Source organism: Ptychodera flava, assembly GCF_041260155.1.
Source record: "Ptychodera flava strain L36383 chromosome 23 unlocalized genomic scaffold, AS_Pfla_20210202 Scaffold_23__1_contigs__length_28996876_pilon, whole genome shotgun sequence".
In the NCBI taxonomy this organism is placed as follows: domain Eukaryota; kingdom Metazoa; phylum Hemichordata; class Enteropneusta; family Ptychoderidae; genus Ptychodera; species Ptychodera flava.
In genome coordinates, this window is record NW_027248277.1 from 13,869,297 (window position 1) to 13,886,349 (window position 17,053).

The 17,053-nt window shown below is 39.0% G+C and overlaps 1 protein-coding gene across 1 annotated transcript; it reads left to right on the forward strand.

Moving 5' to 3' along the window:
• The first annotated feature begins 13,423 nt into the window (after nt 1-13,423).
• On the forward strand, nt 13,424-16,574 carry LOC139124349 (inactive serine protease PAMR1-like). The gene is made up of 7 exons (XM_070690489.1): nt 13,424-13,488; nt 13,621-13,682; nt 14,137-14,550; nt 14,887-15,054; nt 15,204-15,260; nt 15,698-15,806; nt 16,503-16,574. Exons 1-6 carry the CDS (start codon nt 13,484-13,486, stop codon nt 15,778-15,780), a joined length of 789 nt encoding a protein of 262 aa, XP_070546590.1. The 5' UTR covers nt 13,424-13,483; the 3' UTR covers nt 15,781-15,806; nt 16,503-16,574.
• Nucleotides 16,575-17,053: the final 479 nt, after the last annotated feature.

Consider the following 17,053-nt stretch of genomic DNA (forward strand, 5'->3'; position numbering starts at 1 on the left):
TTAGAGTCTGACAGCCCCTGGTCTTCAAACGTGGTCTGTATCCGGAAACCAGATGGAAAATTACGAGTATGCATTGATTACAGGAAGTTAAATGCTAAAACCATCAGAGATGCCCATGCTCTATCGAGAGTAATGGATACTTTGGACAACCTCAGTGGTGCAGAATGGTTTCTTCCTTGGATCTTCACTCTGGGTACTACCAAGTGGAAATGGAAGAGGATGACAAACAGAAAACTGCATTCACTGTAGGTAATTTGGGCCTGTACGAGTTCAATCGGATGGCAATGGGACTGACAAATGCACCAGCAACATTCCGACGTCTCATGGAAAAATGTTTTGGAGAATTGTCATTTCATGAGTGTTGTATATATTTAGATGACATTGTATTTTCCAAAACCTTCGACGACCATTTGAAAAGGCTGGAGCGCATATTCCAACGATTAGCAGCAAATGGGTTGAAGTTAAACGCAACAAAGTGTGATCTGTTCCGTCGAAAGGTGAAATATGTGGGACATATCGTTTCTTCCAAAGGAATGCAAACTGATCCCGATAAAACATCTGCCCTGAAAGATTGGCCAGTTCCTACTACTGTAAAACAGCTGAGACAATTTTAGGCTTTGCCGGATATTACCGTAGGTACATAAAGAATTTCAGTACCATAGCCAAACCACTTAATGATTTACTACGTGGGCTGCAAGCAAGAAACAAGTCTGGGAAGTTCCAACAGATCAACTGGGGAGATTATGCACAACAAGCATTTGATAGTCTGAGGGAGACACTTATGTTAACACCCATGTTGGCTTTTGCAGATTATTCTTCACCATTTGAGCTCCATACTGATGCAAGTTCCCAGGGTTTGGGTGCAGTGTTGTATCAACGCCAGAAAGGTGTTCTTAGAGTCATTGCATATGCAAGCCGAGGGTTAAACAACTCTGAACGTCACTACCAAGCACACAAACTTGAATTCCTGGCACTTAAATGGGCTGTTACACAGAAATTCAGTGATTATCTGTATGGACACAAGTTCACAGTATATACTGATAATAACCCATTAACATATCTACTCACTTCTGCCAAATTGGATGCGGTAGGGCACCGTTGGCTTTCTGACCTTTCAACATTCGACTTCTCCATTGTGTATAGATGTGGGAAGAGAAACATTGAAGCAGACGCATTGTCAAGAATTCCCTGGAAATTACAAGAGTCACCAGAAGATGAAACTACTGTGCAAAGTGACATAGTCCATGAAGTCTGTCTGGTAGCAAACCACGCAAGAGATGCATCATGCGTAGAGTCACTTAGTATGACAGTGGACCATGGTGGACTAACTGGAGTGGCATCTCATAACCTTATCAACTGGCAGACAAAGCAAATGGAAGATCTAGTAATTGGCCCAACCATACATCAGTTTACCACTGGACAGAGACCAAAAATACAAAACCAACGTAAAGAAGTAAAACAGCTGTTATGGCAGTGGAAGCGTCTTGTTCTTAAGGATGGTGTCCTCTACAGAAAATGTATACTTCATGGCCAGGAGCATTTACAACTAGTGTTACCGGAGATGTACAGGAAAGAGGCCTTGGTAGGACTGCACGATAATCTTGGACATTTAGGCAAGGACAGAACTTTGGATCTTGTCAGGCGCAGGTTTTATTGGCCTGGAATGATCAATGATGTCACACGAAAGGTGGAAGGGTGTTTGCCTTGTATTCGTCGTAAAACATCTATTGTTCCTAGAGCTCCTTTGGTTACAATCCAGACATCACAACCTATGGAAATGGTATGTATTGATTATCTGCATATGCCTGCTGCTGACAGAGGATTTAGCAATATATTGGTAATGACTGATCATTTTACAAGATATGCCATGGCTGTTCCAACTAGAAACCAGTTAGCTTCAACAACAGCTAAAGCCTTATTTGAGCACATGATTCTGCATTATGGGTTTCCGAAAAGTATACACAGTGATCAAGGAAGGAACTTTGAGTCCGCAACAATTCGAGAACTCTGTAAATTGGCAGATATAAAGAACAGTTCGTTACCACTCTAAATTTGGAGGGTCGTTTGCGCAATCGCAGATTGGATGACCTCTGAACTTTGATATGCGCATGCGTATTCAATCCCAGAATGCATCAAACAGATTACAGTGGGAATCTATGTACGTATGTGTTGCCTACGTTATCTGATGCGGAAATGGACAATGACCGGCCACAGTGCAGCCGGGTAACGAATTACAGTCAACTCGCACCTTTCCCAACCCGCCCAGAACCAACTTACCCAATTCAACTCGCCCGATACCAAGTCGCCCGATTCCAACTCGCCCGATGCCAAGTTGCTCGTTGTTTGAGATGTAGTTGTAGATTCCATGTACGCAAATCGATGGCCCGAGGTCAGCTACCTCTGCCAATGTGGTGGGAGGCCTTATAACGCCGGTAACACACAGCCCTGCCATGCAGAGCTAGAGGCCAGCAATTTTCATGCCAAGCCAGTAACTCGTAAAAGATGGTCCTACGGTTCCTAAAGACATGAGCCAGTAACTGCTGTAACTTTCCCTATATGTAAAGAAACCGAACGGAATTTATTCTTTCAAGAGATTTGCAAAACATGAAATTCGCAAATAAAAACTTTTCCGCGTTGGCACATATTTCAAGCCCTAGCCGCACCTATGGTTCTCAATGTTAGAAATATTTGTTGTAGGCTTAAGAAATAAAACTTTTTTTTACGTACCAAGTACTCATAAAAATTGCAAAATAGTATCGGGCCGAGTTGGCATCGGGCGAGTCGGTATCGGGCGAGTTGGAATCGGACGAGTTGGAATTGGATAAATAGGTTGTTTACACACCAATTTCAAGCTGATTTAGACCTCAATGTTTGCTTTGCCGTACATTTTCGTCATGTTCATAACTGAGCGCCCATTCATTGATAATTCCCGGGGACAATTCATTGGTATTATCATTGTATGTACTATAATGATGAAGTTTCGGAATGCGAATTAAGTTGAACTTGAAGGCGACGTGCAAAGTAACTGATTTCACTCCGTGCCCAATGTGTCTAGATCGGTTCTGAATGTGTGACATACACGTGTTTGACTAACACAGTAACAGCAGTGTCTCTGTATTTAAAACCTGTATCTCGAGCATGCTGAAGCTTAACATATTTACGATGTGGTTTAACTTTATAAGGGACAGTGGAAAGTACGAAGTCAATGTCAACCCCTACCCACGTACTACCCTAGTGTGGGGTATTTGGAAATAATCTTATGAAGTTTGATAAATGCCTCAACCCCGGGAAAGACAACTTGGAAACATTCAGTCAATAAACATAGCTCTTTATCAAAAATCTGCACTTCCAAAGTCTTTGAACCATCCACAGTTCGGCGATCATCAATTTCGCTGGCTTGACCAGGCTAAACGAATACAATTTGGAAGGGTAACCGATTTTCAAAAATGTCCCCCAACGTCCCCCATCAACGTAGCTCAATGAAACTGCCATCCTTTGTTCATCTATATTTATCGACTTGAATGACATTGCTCACAAACACATAAGTACGCGAAAATGGGACATTTTTGACTGCAGGTGCTTGACCTGTCACTGCCGATACTGAAAACATTGAGGTCACGATCGCACTACGTCAAACAGAAAGCTCGAAAAGTTGGCAAATTACGACTTATCATGCTCTCTTGCTGCCATGATGTTGTAGTGAGGTTAGTCACGAGGTTAACCACGACTGAATTTTTCCTAACTTGGCCTTGCATAGCGTTAAAACAAAGGCCAAAATTAGCCGATGTCAAAATCAAAACACGAAGACTTCGAAGTCAGTGACGTAATCGATTTGAGATCTGGGCATGCGCAGTCGTTCAAAACGACCCTCCAAATTTAGAGTGGTAACGAACTGAAGAAGAACACAAACTACCCCATTTCACCCTGAATGAAATGGAATGTGTGAACGCTTTATTCAGACGTTACTTCAGATGCTTGGGACCCTGTCAGAAGACAAGAAATCTACATGGGCCACATATGTACCACAAATGGTTCACGCTTATAATGCAACGAAACATGACAGTACTGGGTATTCCCCCTTTTTCCTCATGTTTGGACGAGAACGAATACTTCCTATAGATGTGGAATTGTTTACGTGCCCTAGGAAAACACAAAAGGGAACAGTGTCTGGCTATGTAACTCAGCTGGCTGACCGACTGGACTTTGCATACAAAACTGCCATGGAAAAGTCTGAAGCATGTGGAGTGAGGCACAAGACTACATACGATAGGAGAGTAGTAGAAGCAACTATTCAACCTGGAGACGCAGTCCTGGTGAAAAATGTTACACCACAGAAAAAATACAAATTGGCCAACAGATGGGAGGATGATCGGTACATAGTCCTCGCTCAACCCTCAAAAGATATTCCAGTGTATGTAGTTCAGAAGCAAGGTGGGAAGGGCCGGAAGCGAACATTGCACCGAAATATGTTGCTTCCTCTACCAACAGAACTACATGGTGTAGACGAGGTGAAAGATACAATCAAGAAGAAACCCACTTCACCATCGAGAAAACCCAGCACGTCCAGAAATAATGATGAAATCCAGGAAGATGAAACTCCACACCTAATCCATGTGACATCAAAGGTAACTTCACCTACATTCAACAAGTCTCTAGACCCTTGTAGCCCTGAATTTATCCCATCTAATCCAAACACCTACATAACTCCCTCTGACGCCGATATTCCACCCAGATCAGATTATAGTTTAGCCAATGATTCAGTTTCTGTGTATGACATCACACCACCTAAAAGTTCAGATGAGGTTTCTGACAATAGTCATGACTTGGTTACCTTAGACCAGCATTCTGACCCTAGTAATGATGGTAATAATGATCCTCTTTACACGTTAGACACAGTAACTGCTGACACTGGTAATTTACTTTCCTCAGACTTGCATTCTGTGACAACAATTGATGGCAATGATCATTCCTCGGAGTCTACTAATGTAAACAGTCAAAGTGACTCGAATATCTCTCCAATAGAATGAGACAGTGCTTCACCAGTTCTACGGCGCTCAACCAGGCAGAGAAAACCACCTGATACATATTGTCCAGGCCAATGGGATACTCGAAATTTCATACATTTGACCCTTAAGGATGTACCCTTGATTTCATGTGGTAGTGCATAGTTGATGTCGAGGACGCTATTTCCCTAAGGGGCGTGAATGTCGCAGTGTGTGGTTTTACGAGTGCGCAATATACTTTAATTTGATTGGATACCAGGATATTTGTCTTATTGTGATTGGTAGTTTTATTTTCGTTGAATGTGCGCTGAGTGTTTGTCACGTTTCCATCTGACTGACTTTCCAATCATTACCGTGTACATATCGCAATTGTATCTTAATCCACCAATAGAAACACACACACGTAGCAGTACTTGCACGTTTTGCGTACATCTGTATGTCTCATTTGCATTTTTATCCACCAATAGTAATACAGACATAGCAGTACTCGCACCTTTTGCCACGTTTCAGTCCGTTAAAAGCAAAAGTGCGAGGAAACGTGCTTCAGTTCAAGCCTGTAGCCAGAACGGCAACATGTAAAACTGTGTTTCTGTATATTTCAGGTTAGTAGTTATATTCTTCACAGCCAGTTATATTTTTACAATTTTAATGAACTTTTTGCAACTCAGAAATGGAATGATTCAGTTAGTTTCTGTTTAATGTTTAATGTGAAAGCGTTGTAATTAGTCTTTGTCAAAATAGTTCTTTCTGTCGGGATTATATATGTATGTACGTGTATTTTCGTCAGCAAACAGTGTATTTTCTAATGAAAGTGTTTTGTGTTTTGCGTAGTTTCAGTTCAAGCCTGTAGCCAGAACGGCAACATGTAAAACTGTGTTTCTGTATATTTCAGCATAATAAAAGTTGGCTGTTTCAATGCCATTGCTGGAGTGCTGTGTATCCATGTAAGGGCGGAACCGTGACATATGAAATGGGAATGTTTGCAAAAATCCAATATGGACACCAAACAAAGTGAGAAACCCATAACAATGGAGATTATACTCATATAGGTTTTGTTGATATGGTAAATACTTGGCATTAACTTACAATTGAGGGATTCAATGCAGAAAGTGTAAAGAAACCACAATACAACAGTTCTGAAAAACCGCAAAAAGATACAGTTTATGGAGCTAGAAAAACTCACCAAGGTATGTATTAATCGCAATTGTCTGTGATTAGATATGTGACACATAGACATGCGCATGGCAAACGCTCAACTTATGAAATCACTATTCAAAATACTTTTGTTCTCATCAAAAATTATTTATTGGCATTTTTCGCTCTGAGAGAGTAATTTTTGGGCTTGTGAAAAACATTGCTAGCGAGCGTCTGCGACAACACTTTTTGTTTCAATTTAACCCAGGATAGTGACAAGTTTCTTCTTGAGCTTGCCGAGGAATATTATCATAACGGTTGAAGAAATTAGCATGATTTATAGGTTGTGAAACTTGCGCAAGTAAGATCTGTCAAAATTTCATACCTTGAGTTGCTGTTAATGTCATGAGAAACTGTTGTTCTAAATAAAATAAATCATCGGTTTCCTTTGTGACCACTGGACTGAAGATGAAAGCGATATTGGTACCTGTCACAACATTTTGATTGGAGTGTTGATTGTTTACCTTGACCATAACTCAGTTACAGTTGAAAGCACAGTGATGTTATATATCCAAATTCGACGCCCCTTTGCATCACTGCATGACGTAACAGTGTATCCGATCAATGAGTATTTTATGGATATTGTGTTCCATGAATTAATATTTTTGGCGAATACCCTTATTAACGCACAGCCTGATCACAGTTTGAACTACTGTTTACCTAAGCAATGGTCTTGCCTGGTATGATGGCGTGAGACAGGACTTTCCACTCAGCGTGGTAACAGAATTTTTTTGGGGGGGAAATATTCATATATTTGTGGATGACTTAAACACAGCGTTATCGCTGGAGAGCAATTGAACGTGCAGAAATTAGTTTTCTACTTTCGAACGATTCACGAATGAGCATTGTCATTTGTATGTGTTACAGACAATATATGTTCACTTACCAGTGAACCAAGAGTATAAATTTGTTGTGCCAGAGTTAAGAAGCAGCTTGCTGCGGCGAAAGCCATTTTGTGTTCCAGAAATTTTCGTCATCAGAATAATATCAACGCGGCACTATTGTACAGGGATTCCAATGACCTGTTTGATTTTTTCAAGATGGAAATATCAAACAACGTCCATAGAGGTCATGCTTTCAGGAGATCAGCTGAAATTCATCTACTTGCTTGGACATGTACGCAGAAACCATTTCAAGAAAGTAGACACTGGTCGCTTGATATGCAAATTATCTACTGTGATGCTCAGGTGCGTTTGTAAAAAGGCTATTTCTCCTGGAGGTCTTGTTCCATTTGATCGTATAAATGTATAAATGAGGTGATTTGCTCGACAAATTGTAATGAAACTAATTGGAAAGCCAATAACAGTAGTGCATGTTGTTTTCATCTTACGAATGATAAGATCAACACATATTACTGTACAGATATCCAGAAGGACATGTTCAATTTGTTTGAAAATGGAAAATATTAAACACCATAGGTCATTTTATCTGTATGTCAACTGATATAAACCTGACTGCTTTAATATGTGCGCAGAAACCGTCTCACTGAATGCAGGTTCTGGTCTCTGGATAAATTATGCAAATAGTTTACCCTGATGCATAGTTGCCTTTTAATTTTTTACCTTGGAGGCACGGTTCAAGTTGGGAAGACGAGTCACAATACACGAGCAAAAGATCAACACATTATGCATTGAATAAGCACCAGGGTAAAAACGGGGAATTACCTAATATTAAACGACTTCATAAATGCAACTGCACGTGTACAAGCGAAAACAATTAAGAAAGTAATCTATATACGGTTCTCACGTATTCTTCTGCAAAGGCAATTTCTGTCTGGAGAATCAATGACAATACGCTACCTATCAGAAAATTCCATCCTCTTTCAGATTAGGTGATTGCTCGGATTATTGCAATGTAGCTAAAGTGTAAAGTCAACAACAGTAGTTTATTTATTTATTTATTTATTTATGTATTTATTTATTTATTTATGGGTCCTGGTCATGACACATGGTCCCTACAATTGCTCGTTGGGAGAAAAGTATAAATACAATATTATATTACCATGCCCTGTTTATTGCCTTTTAATTGGTCGAGCTAAACCACGTGGCTGCCCACAAATACACAGTAATGGTTTGTTTTCATGCCCCTGAATATGAATAATATTGTAAACACAGTAACTTTACGGCTAAAACGAAAATTGTGATTTGTACAAAGATCATAATCAACCACAAAATAAAATGGAGCATTTGTGGGCCAAGTTTAGATGCTTTTTTTCAAAAATAATCTGCAGATTTGCAAAATTTTTGCAGTGCGCACTACTCACTGACAGGTTTTGGGGACCCATTGTCGTTCGCACCGGAAATTTCCGTAAATTTTGATGGTTGTTTGGCGTTCGTGATAATATAATTGAAATAACAGACGGGCTCGAGGAAAGCCAAATTAGAGGGCTCGGCTGTTAATTTTTGGCTTTCCTCTCGTCCTTGCCCACAAATAAACCTTAATGGTCAGCGCGTCGCCCGTTATTTCTATAATAATTACATCGTGAATATCATGTGTTGTCTCACGGAATTCTTAATTGCATAAATTTGCATGAGAAGCAATAATCATAAGATTTGTCTTTGTTCAATTATTTTCTGTAAATGGCAATGTGTGGTCATAACTACCAAAATAGACTCTTACTGGGCGGAGGCGAATTAAATATCTGGAGAAGAGCACAGCATTGCTCGAACCAGTTCACTGAACCTACATGGGATAGGAGTAAATACATACCTTGAGATTCATTCTTTGATTTGCACAGAGACAGTAAAGACACATTTGACTGACCGCATTTGTTTTAAGTTCATAACCAAAACAGAATCGTTGAAAACTTTTTAAGGCAAGAAACTCAAAAAACTTGATTTTCTGGAGCCTTCTGCCCATTGTGAATTTTCAGAGGCTTATTCAATTAAAGTAGTCACCGTCTTTCTCCCTCTTATGTCCCGGCTATCCCGTTAAAAACTTACTGTGTCTTTGCCAAGGAATAGGGTGCATCGCATTCAGTACGGTCAATACGACGTTGAACTCACAGCAGGATATAAAGCCATGAAGATATAGAATTGCGGTAAATAAATTACCAATAAGATTTGGGTTTGATGTGGTTTTAATTTGAACGAAGCCAAATCTCCAATAACTGTAATAAGGCGGCAGAGCGGTAAACATAATTTTTTAAATGTATCCAATTCTTTCACTCAAGCATTCCAAATTCTTTGACTCCCTCATTTCAAATCAAGGGGTTACAAATGGCAGTGGTCAGTGATAGTTAGTAGAATTCCAGGAGATAACAAAGAATGACCGTTACATGACCCGTTGTCCACAGTACTTTGATGTCAAACTCCTGCATTTTTGTCATGCTAATTATCTGTACATTACTGGAGTCGCCCGTGCTCAGAGCGCCATCATCGTCGAGAGTTTGGACTGCCTCAGGTAAGGCCGAGGAAATGATTTAATTTACATGATAAGTGTTTGTGTCCAATATCAAATAATAATAGGAAAGAATGTATTATTTGAGTTTATTCATCAATCAGGAAGAAAAAAAATGGGCTCAGTTTAATTCAAATTCATCTCGAATGTGATATGAATGGGAAGCATGAAGACGAATACAATTTTGCTATTTCTTTATATACCCATCAGAATTCCAACGTTATATAAAGTTATTTTCACATTTGATGGGTAGAGAGCAAAAGTCATAAAATTAACACTGACATCACTAATAATATGTGAAATCTAGTTGATGCCAATAAGCTTCCGATATACCAAGTTCCACTCTCTGCTGGAAATGTATAGTCGGTACTCTGCAAAGATTGTTCCATTTTCCATTTCTTTGCGCATTTGTTGACTTAAATTACAAAACAGAATGGTAATAATCATCGATAATACTGCTGGTTTAAACAATAATATGAACTGGGTTATAATGATGATGTAATACTTCTCGGTTACGCAGTGCAGTTCCTGAAATGGAAGGAGCACTCTCAGCAAGGCTACGTAATGTGCATCGAGCTGAGATCAAGCTAAAAACCCTCACTGACTAAGTCTTTGTCATAGGTTGTGCCCCCGAAGCCCTGGCGGAGAGTGCGTCACCAGTTCCATCACTTCAACATGTTTTAGGGATATATAAAAATAATTCTTTCTGTTGATTTTCACTCTTCTCAACACACTCAATGCACAAGAAAAAAGAGGATGACAAGGTCACATCGGTATAAGATAGGGTTCACGGTGTCAGGTATATACAACCGCGGCAAAGCCAGTGCATAGATAACTGATTGTAATACAAAAACTACAATAGCAACAAGTACTGGAAAACCTTAAAGTGTAGAAGCGGCACCTTTATTTTACTGATAAAGAGCTAATAAACCACGGGGTGCTTGGTTTAGATATGAGAAGTCTCCTTGACAAACATAAATATAAGAAATCAACTTGGCATGGACTTCCTGAAGACAGTACCATTTAACGCCACCCTGCTGAGATTTCTTACTGACAGCGACAAAAGTATAGATAAACAAGGCGCAGTTAGACTACATATTAATTACTATTAGTGTTTGTATTACAATCAGTTACCTATGCACTGGCTTTGCCGCGGTTGTAACAGACGAGAGGCCATCTGTCCTACCCGTATCATGTGCCGGTCTTTCAAGTCGTTGGCAAACGTCAAGCACACTTATAAATCGCTCAATGAAAGTAAAACGCTATCATAACAATTTGTTATGCTCTATTATTCATCATGTGAAGCTGCTGTCCTTACATGTAATGTAACATGTCATGTAACATGATGAGTTATTAAACCATGAGTTTCCTTAAAAAACGAATTGGAAGTCGAGCCAAGTAAATCACAAGAATGAAAATGCACATACTTTTTTTTAAGCTTCAAATGTTGCATATAGCAATATCTCTTTCGGCCAGTTTTTGGGTCTTCAAGTACGAAGTCGTTCATACAAATGACGCCAGCATTGTATCAAATCACTCTGCCAAACACCATATCTGTCATTCATAGTACCTTCGATATCAGTTCTTATAATTTCATTTTACAGAAAAATAATTCAGTCAACATGTACATGTAGAAGTGTAATTTTTATATTCAACTAAAACAAGGAAAGTCGGTCATAAAATATATATTTTGACAATTGTCAGATGAGGTCGACAGTCATGTAACTTGTTGTTCGATTGAATTTGTAGTAGTCTTTCCATCAAAAGTCGATGTTTGCTGGTGTATCCGTATCGTAGGGGCATTCAAAAAACTCTATATACATTATTACACGCTTATCAAGTAGGAAATTAAGGACAGTTTTCATGTAGCAATAACATTTCAGGTCCTATCCTCCGATGATGTTTAGATGAATTTAAATTGAAAACACAGATAAAACGTCTATTTAGCCTAGCTGCAGCAGCGGTTTCTAATGTTCTTCATAAAAGATACAGAAGCGTGAGTTTCGGATTTCCGAGGGTAAACGACCATCTTCAAGCAGCATCAATCTCCACACAACAAATGGGTCTGAAAAAGTTCACATCTTCATCCAGGTCGGCCTCGACAAAGGGAGCTGTTGACAAAAAAACAACAACAAAAAATCTGGAAAAAATTAATCACAAATGGCAAGTCAACTTTTAGATTTTCTGCGTAAAACTGAGGTTTCCTGTTTATTGAGACACACATAGCGTGCACACGTTCTGCCACTGTCGTAGGCCTGTGCTGCTGTAAATAGAACAAAGGTTACCGTATACAACAGAACTAGATCGTCGTCTGCCATGGTTTGGCTAGGTTGGCCTAATAAAGTCTTCCCAATCAACAATGAACAGTAGGGTCCCCACTAAAATAAACACTGCTCGGCGACTGAAGATGTGACAAACACCACTCCAAATCAAGAAAACATTTAATCGGATAATGTATACTTTCAGCATATTTTCAGAAAATCTGTCATGGTATAGACTCCTAATTATTATTCACCGAGTCCGAAAGTTGTGGACTAACAGTGACCACAAAGTCATATAAGCAGATATGTTGTATCTTGATACGATTTCGTTATTAGACAAATCGTCAAGTGCCGATCGAGATGGCCTGGCGACAGGACTGCAGTTAACGATTCATCTACTCCAAACCATTGTACAAGCCGTCTTCCACTTTGACCCACGGAAAATGGATTAAGATAGAATGCGTTTGATGACCTGTGTTCCAGACAAACAGGCAGTATATATCATGGCTGATGTCAATCTTGCAGCGATACAGTTTTTGCTTAGTTAACGCTAGGTTGCAGGGCATGAGTTTCATAAACACCGCATTGATGTTTCTGCAAATTTGGAATTGCATGATAAATCAAAGTCTTTCAATTTCTACCGTGCTTCGATGAGCGTTAAGTTCCGCATTTCTTTTTAAAATCATCTTCAAAGTTATATAGTTATAGAAATCTACATCTCGAGATTAAGTGACTTATTAAAAAAAATTGCTCTAAGTCTCCGCCTTTTAACCCTTTCGAAGTGAAGGATAAAAACAGGGTCATCTGGCAACATTTGGATCTAGGGAAAGAAATTACCCGATAATATTCACTAACACTTGAATTTCAAAATGTCTACCACCACTTGGCAAACTCAAAGGTCAAAAGGAGAAAACTAGATTTTCGATTTCAAAAAAAGCCAGTGAAAATTAGGGATGACCCCAAGTGTGAGAGTCGGAATATTTGTCCCCGAGGCGTATTCTACCTTAACTCTTTCAGGCTTAAACCTCTACGTTAGGTGTCGCTGTAGCACGTTACCTTGAAGTTGGGTCTGACAGGGTTTAACTATGCAGCTCATTTGAATTATTACTTCTAACAGAACCCATTTTCGAATATTTGACTACCTTTCCCGACGTCATCTTCGGATTTACGCTTTTCCTGATTGATAAAGATGCCAACAAGTAGCAGCTACGAACCCATATACATTGACGAACTTTTGCAATCATTGAGGAAAATCTGTAATTGTACCGTTTATCCAATGAAATGCAAAAACGTAGAAATATTTCGATTGATGCCTTCGTGTGCAAACAAACAACTTGTCATGTTGCTAAGGTGGCATATTTCTGCCAGTAATTAACGAAGAAGCTCACATCACTGTATCGACGACATACCGTCCAATAGCGTTCGAGCACGGACCATAATATAGCTTTGTAATTGGGTGTAATTTGTCAAGTTGACAGGAATAAATAAATAGTGTTACGGTGTGCTGTCATTGGTCGTCTTAAGTAAAGGACACTCCCATGGTAAATAAAACGGTGCGGTGACACGACAGAGGGACAGTTTGATGCGATCGTTGAATCACCTCAGAAATCATTGGAAACCGGCAAAATGAGGTAAGTTATACAGCGTTCCAAGATTCATGTAGATTTACAAGAATTCCATCTTCCAATTACACGTCATCGTTGGCGTCATCTGAGACTGTACTGATGCAAAACATTTATTTTTATAACTTTTCTTTATTTCAGGAACACACTCGTATTTCTTGCGGTCATCGCGTTGGCAATCTCTCGGATAACTGCTCAACCAGGTAACGACTGATCTCTCTCTACAGAAGTTCAGGTCTCTATGATTCCTCAGTGTTCCACAGGCGATATAGAGCGAAATATGCGTTTTATGGTGATGCTATGTTTTCAAAATGTCTGGTTTATACAAAAATTCTATTGTTTGAGAACAATTACGTTCAACATGCGGACACTATCGTAATTTAAATAAGTCAAATATTACCTTCAAACACAAAATATGTGATACAGAAGTTTGTCCAGTGCTAAAATTTAGAGGAAATAAGGTTTCAATCCCATCAAGCTTTATATATACCCAAACGTATTCGACACAGGCATTATAGTAAAATATAATTTTCGTTAAAATATCAAAATGATCTGCCCAATATTTCTGAATATCGTATAGAATTGATATCCTTCTTGCAAACGCATTTTGCTATCAAAATTAATTATTTCGACTGTGTTTTTATCTCCCTTATTTAGATGTTGGTGTCAAAAGCTTCACAATTAAGATACCAGCAACTTTAACTACTGCAGTCTGTGATGCAGACACGGCGTACACTTTTGATATAGTGGTCTGTGAGGTCGGCGGCACCGACGCTACTGTTACGGCGGTGAACCTATACTATACAGATGGTGATGACTACGCAACTGCATCAACAATAGGTAGTGCTAATGCAGCAACACTTGGTGATAGTGCGTCAGATATCTCTGTCAGCGCTAATGGTGAGTCGACGAATACTGGTGCAATTGTAACGATAAATACAGACGGTGCATGTGCATCGTACACTCATATCTGTGCGGTGACTACCACAACCAGTGATAACACTCCAGCCAATGATAATGCATGTATCGCTCTAGCTGGAGGAACAACAAGTACAACGAACTGTCCTGTTGGTAGGTTTCTCTGTTTCTTTGTTTTTCATTTTCAGTTCTGCGTGTCACCGATAAGTAGAAAAGAGAAAGTGTAATCCTGGTCGCAGAACGACATTTCTTCCATTATAAATCGGACGAAACAATCTATATGACTAGGGACATGATTTAGATGTTCGTTCTGCGCTCGGTGTCCATGAAATACCCTTTGGCATGAGCTCCAAAATTTAATTTAACTAATATTTATGAATATGGAATAACAACTGTTGTCTTTGGATATACTCCGGAGACACATGTGCGTATAAAATCCCATTTTATGACAGATTTGTCATGAACATTCGTTTCCCATTCACCTTACAGCTGATTGTGATGACCCTGGAACAGTTGAAAACGCACAGAAGCAAGGAGATACTTTTGCACATGGAGACACTGTCACATATACGTGCAATGCTAATTACCATCTTGTTGGTGAAGAAACCCTCACATGCAATGATGGGGAATGGGACAATGAAGTTCCCATGTGCTCAGGTAGGGTAGTGGTGTCAACCAACATTAATAGGATTTACCAACATTAATTAGTGTACAGTAGCCTAACTGCTGTAAATAAATTAGACTTCATTGGTTGCAATGTTAATGATCAGAACAGTTATCGTCCTACCGCTTTATTTTATTTCTAGATACGGCACCAACTATGGGAAGTGCAGCGACAACAGAAATTCAGCCGACAACAGCTGGTACGGAAACAGATAAAGTTTGTCATGGTTGTTCATAATTACCGTAATTAGCTTATTAGAAGAGAGGTCATTTACAAATTCATTAAATGTTCTTGATGCGAACTTGAAAAACATTTGTTTCGTATTATATGAATGTCCTAAGTAAAACTGCTCTTCCAATGGAAATATGAACGATATATGCGATGCTGATTACAGCAGAAATAGACAATTGTCGAAGAACCGAAAATAACAGATGACACGACGTATTTCTGCCTACCATTTTTTTTTCATTGTCAGCAAGACATTTTAAATTTCTGTCTCATTACAGCATTATTGCTTGTCAGCTTATTTACGTATCTATTTTATGAACATGAATTTCTGATATAGTAAATGCAAAAATTTTAATACATTGTTTGGACTTAACCTACGACCGAAGCAATCAATGTTGTACTTTTCAGAATCCCGTAGTGAGACAAATGTTGATGGACTGTACTACAGCCTGATTGCCACTCTGGCATTTATTGGCATGGCTTACTTCTAGTAACGATGACGTGGAATAGTTAAAAGGTACTGAATCGATTCTCAGATCTCATAGCTGGTAAAACATTGCCGACTTATGAACAAGATTAAAGCATTCACAGTCTATCAAAATATGCAGGAGGTTTAAGCTGAATGGAATACTACACATACAAGAAACATCCCTCGGAAGACCGCATTTAGTAATTTTTTTACAGAAAAAACCATCACACTGCAATTCAGACTACCGACAGTTAATTCGAATTATTAATGCAATGCAACTGTACTTTTTACCTTCGCAAATAAGAACGACGAGATATTTAATCAATAAAGCACACCCAGCGACGGTATACCACGAGATTGTGACCAGTTCATGACATATATGCACAAGCGATAGCGAGTACTTATATGGAGTGAACTGGTCAAATCGAGCAATATCCCCGTTGCCGCGGTGGTTTATCGCTATTATATATTATAACATTAAATTTAAATTCTTGAACTGAAATGTAATAATGGAATTTTTCTCCAGCTGAGAGCTGGCGCCTTACAAATCGTGCTATATTTCCAATATCGCACTGTTATTTTCACGCCTCGACCAATTCAGATCACTTGAGCCATCAATGTACTGGTGTGATATAATACAGTATTACACGGACATTTCTACCTGCATAGCTGTTGTAGACATTCATTTAAAATAGTTTTTTTTAACCGAAGAAGTAACCGTATTATCAAATTTCTCTATTTCAGGGAAAATGGACTGATCTCCCTCACCGACACTCAATCGGTTACGTGGCTGTAAGACAATAGCTATCAAAACTGTATGTTTCAAAAATGTTGTGTTTGACGAATGGTATTTTCTGCATTTTCTTCTTGAAATGCTTTGAAAATGTTGACACCATTTGAAGAGAAGTAAAGATGAAACTTTGCTTTCAGAATAACTCGTGTGTCCTGCCTATGATTATTAATTTTGGCACAAAAACGTTATGTAATTGTATCATATAATAGGCCGTGCATCGCGCAGAGCAGACTATATATAAAATATTGCCGCCTGTTAAGACGCAAAGAATCGGAAGGATAAAAGAGTTCATAAATAAATAGTTAGACGGGTTACCAAAAGATTCTGTGATGACAAGTTCAACAAAAGAGAAAACGGGTGAAAATGTAAAGGATGATGCATATTTTCATGTGACTTGTTTATTAATTGTATCTCCTCTCCTGTCTCATTGATGAAACTGATGCGATTTTAATCCTGTCTTATAAATCTTTAGACTCGATATGTGTATGACAAGGATTTCTTA

Coding starts and splice junctions, on each gene's coding strand:
- LOC139124349 (XM_070690489.1), top strand. Junction 14,551..14,886: donor TACAACGAACTGTCCTGTTG/GTAGGTTTCTCT, acceptor TTCACCTTACAG/CTGATTGTGATGACCCTGGA. Junction 15,055..15,203: donor TGAAGTTCCCATGTGCTCAG/GTAGGGTAGTGG, acceptor TTTTATTTCTAG/ATACGGCACCAACTATGGGA.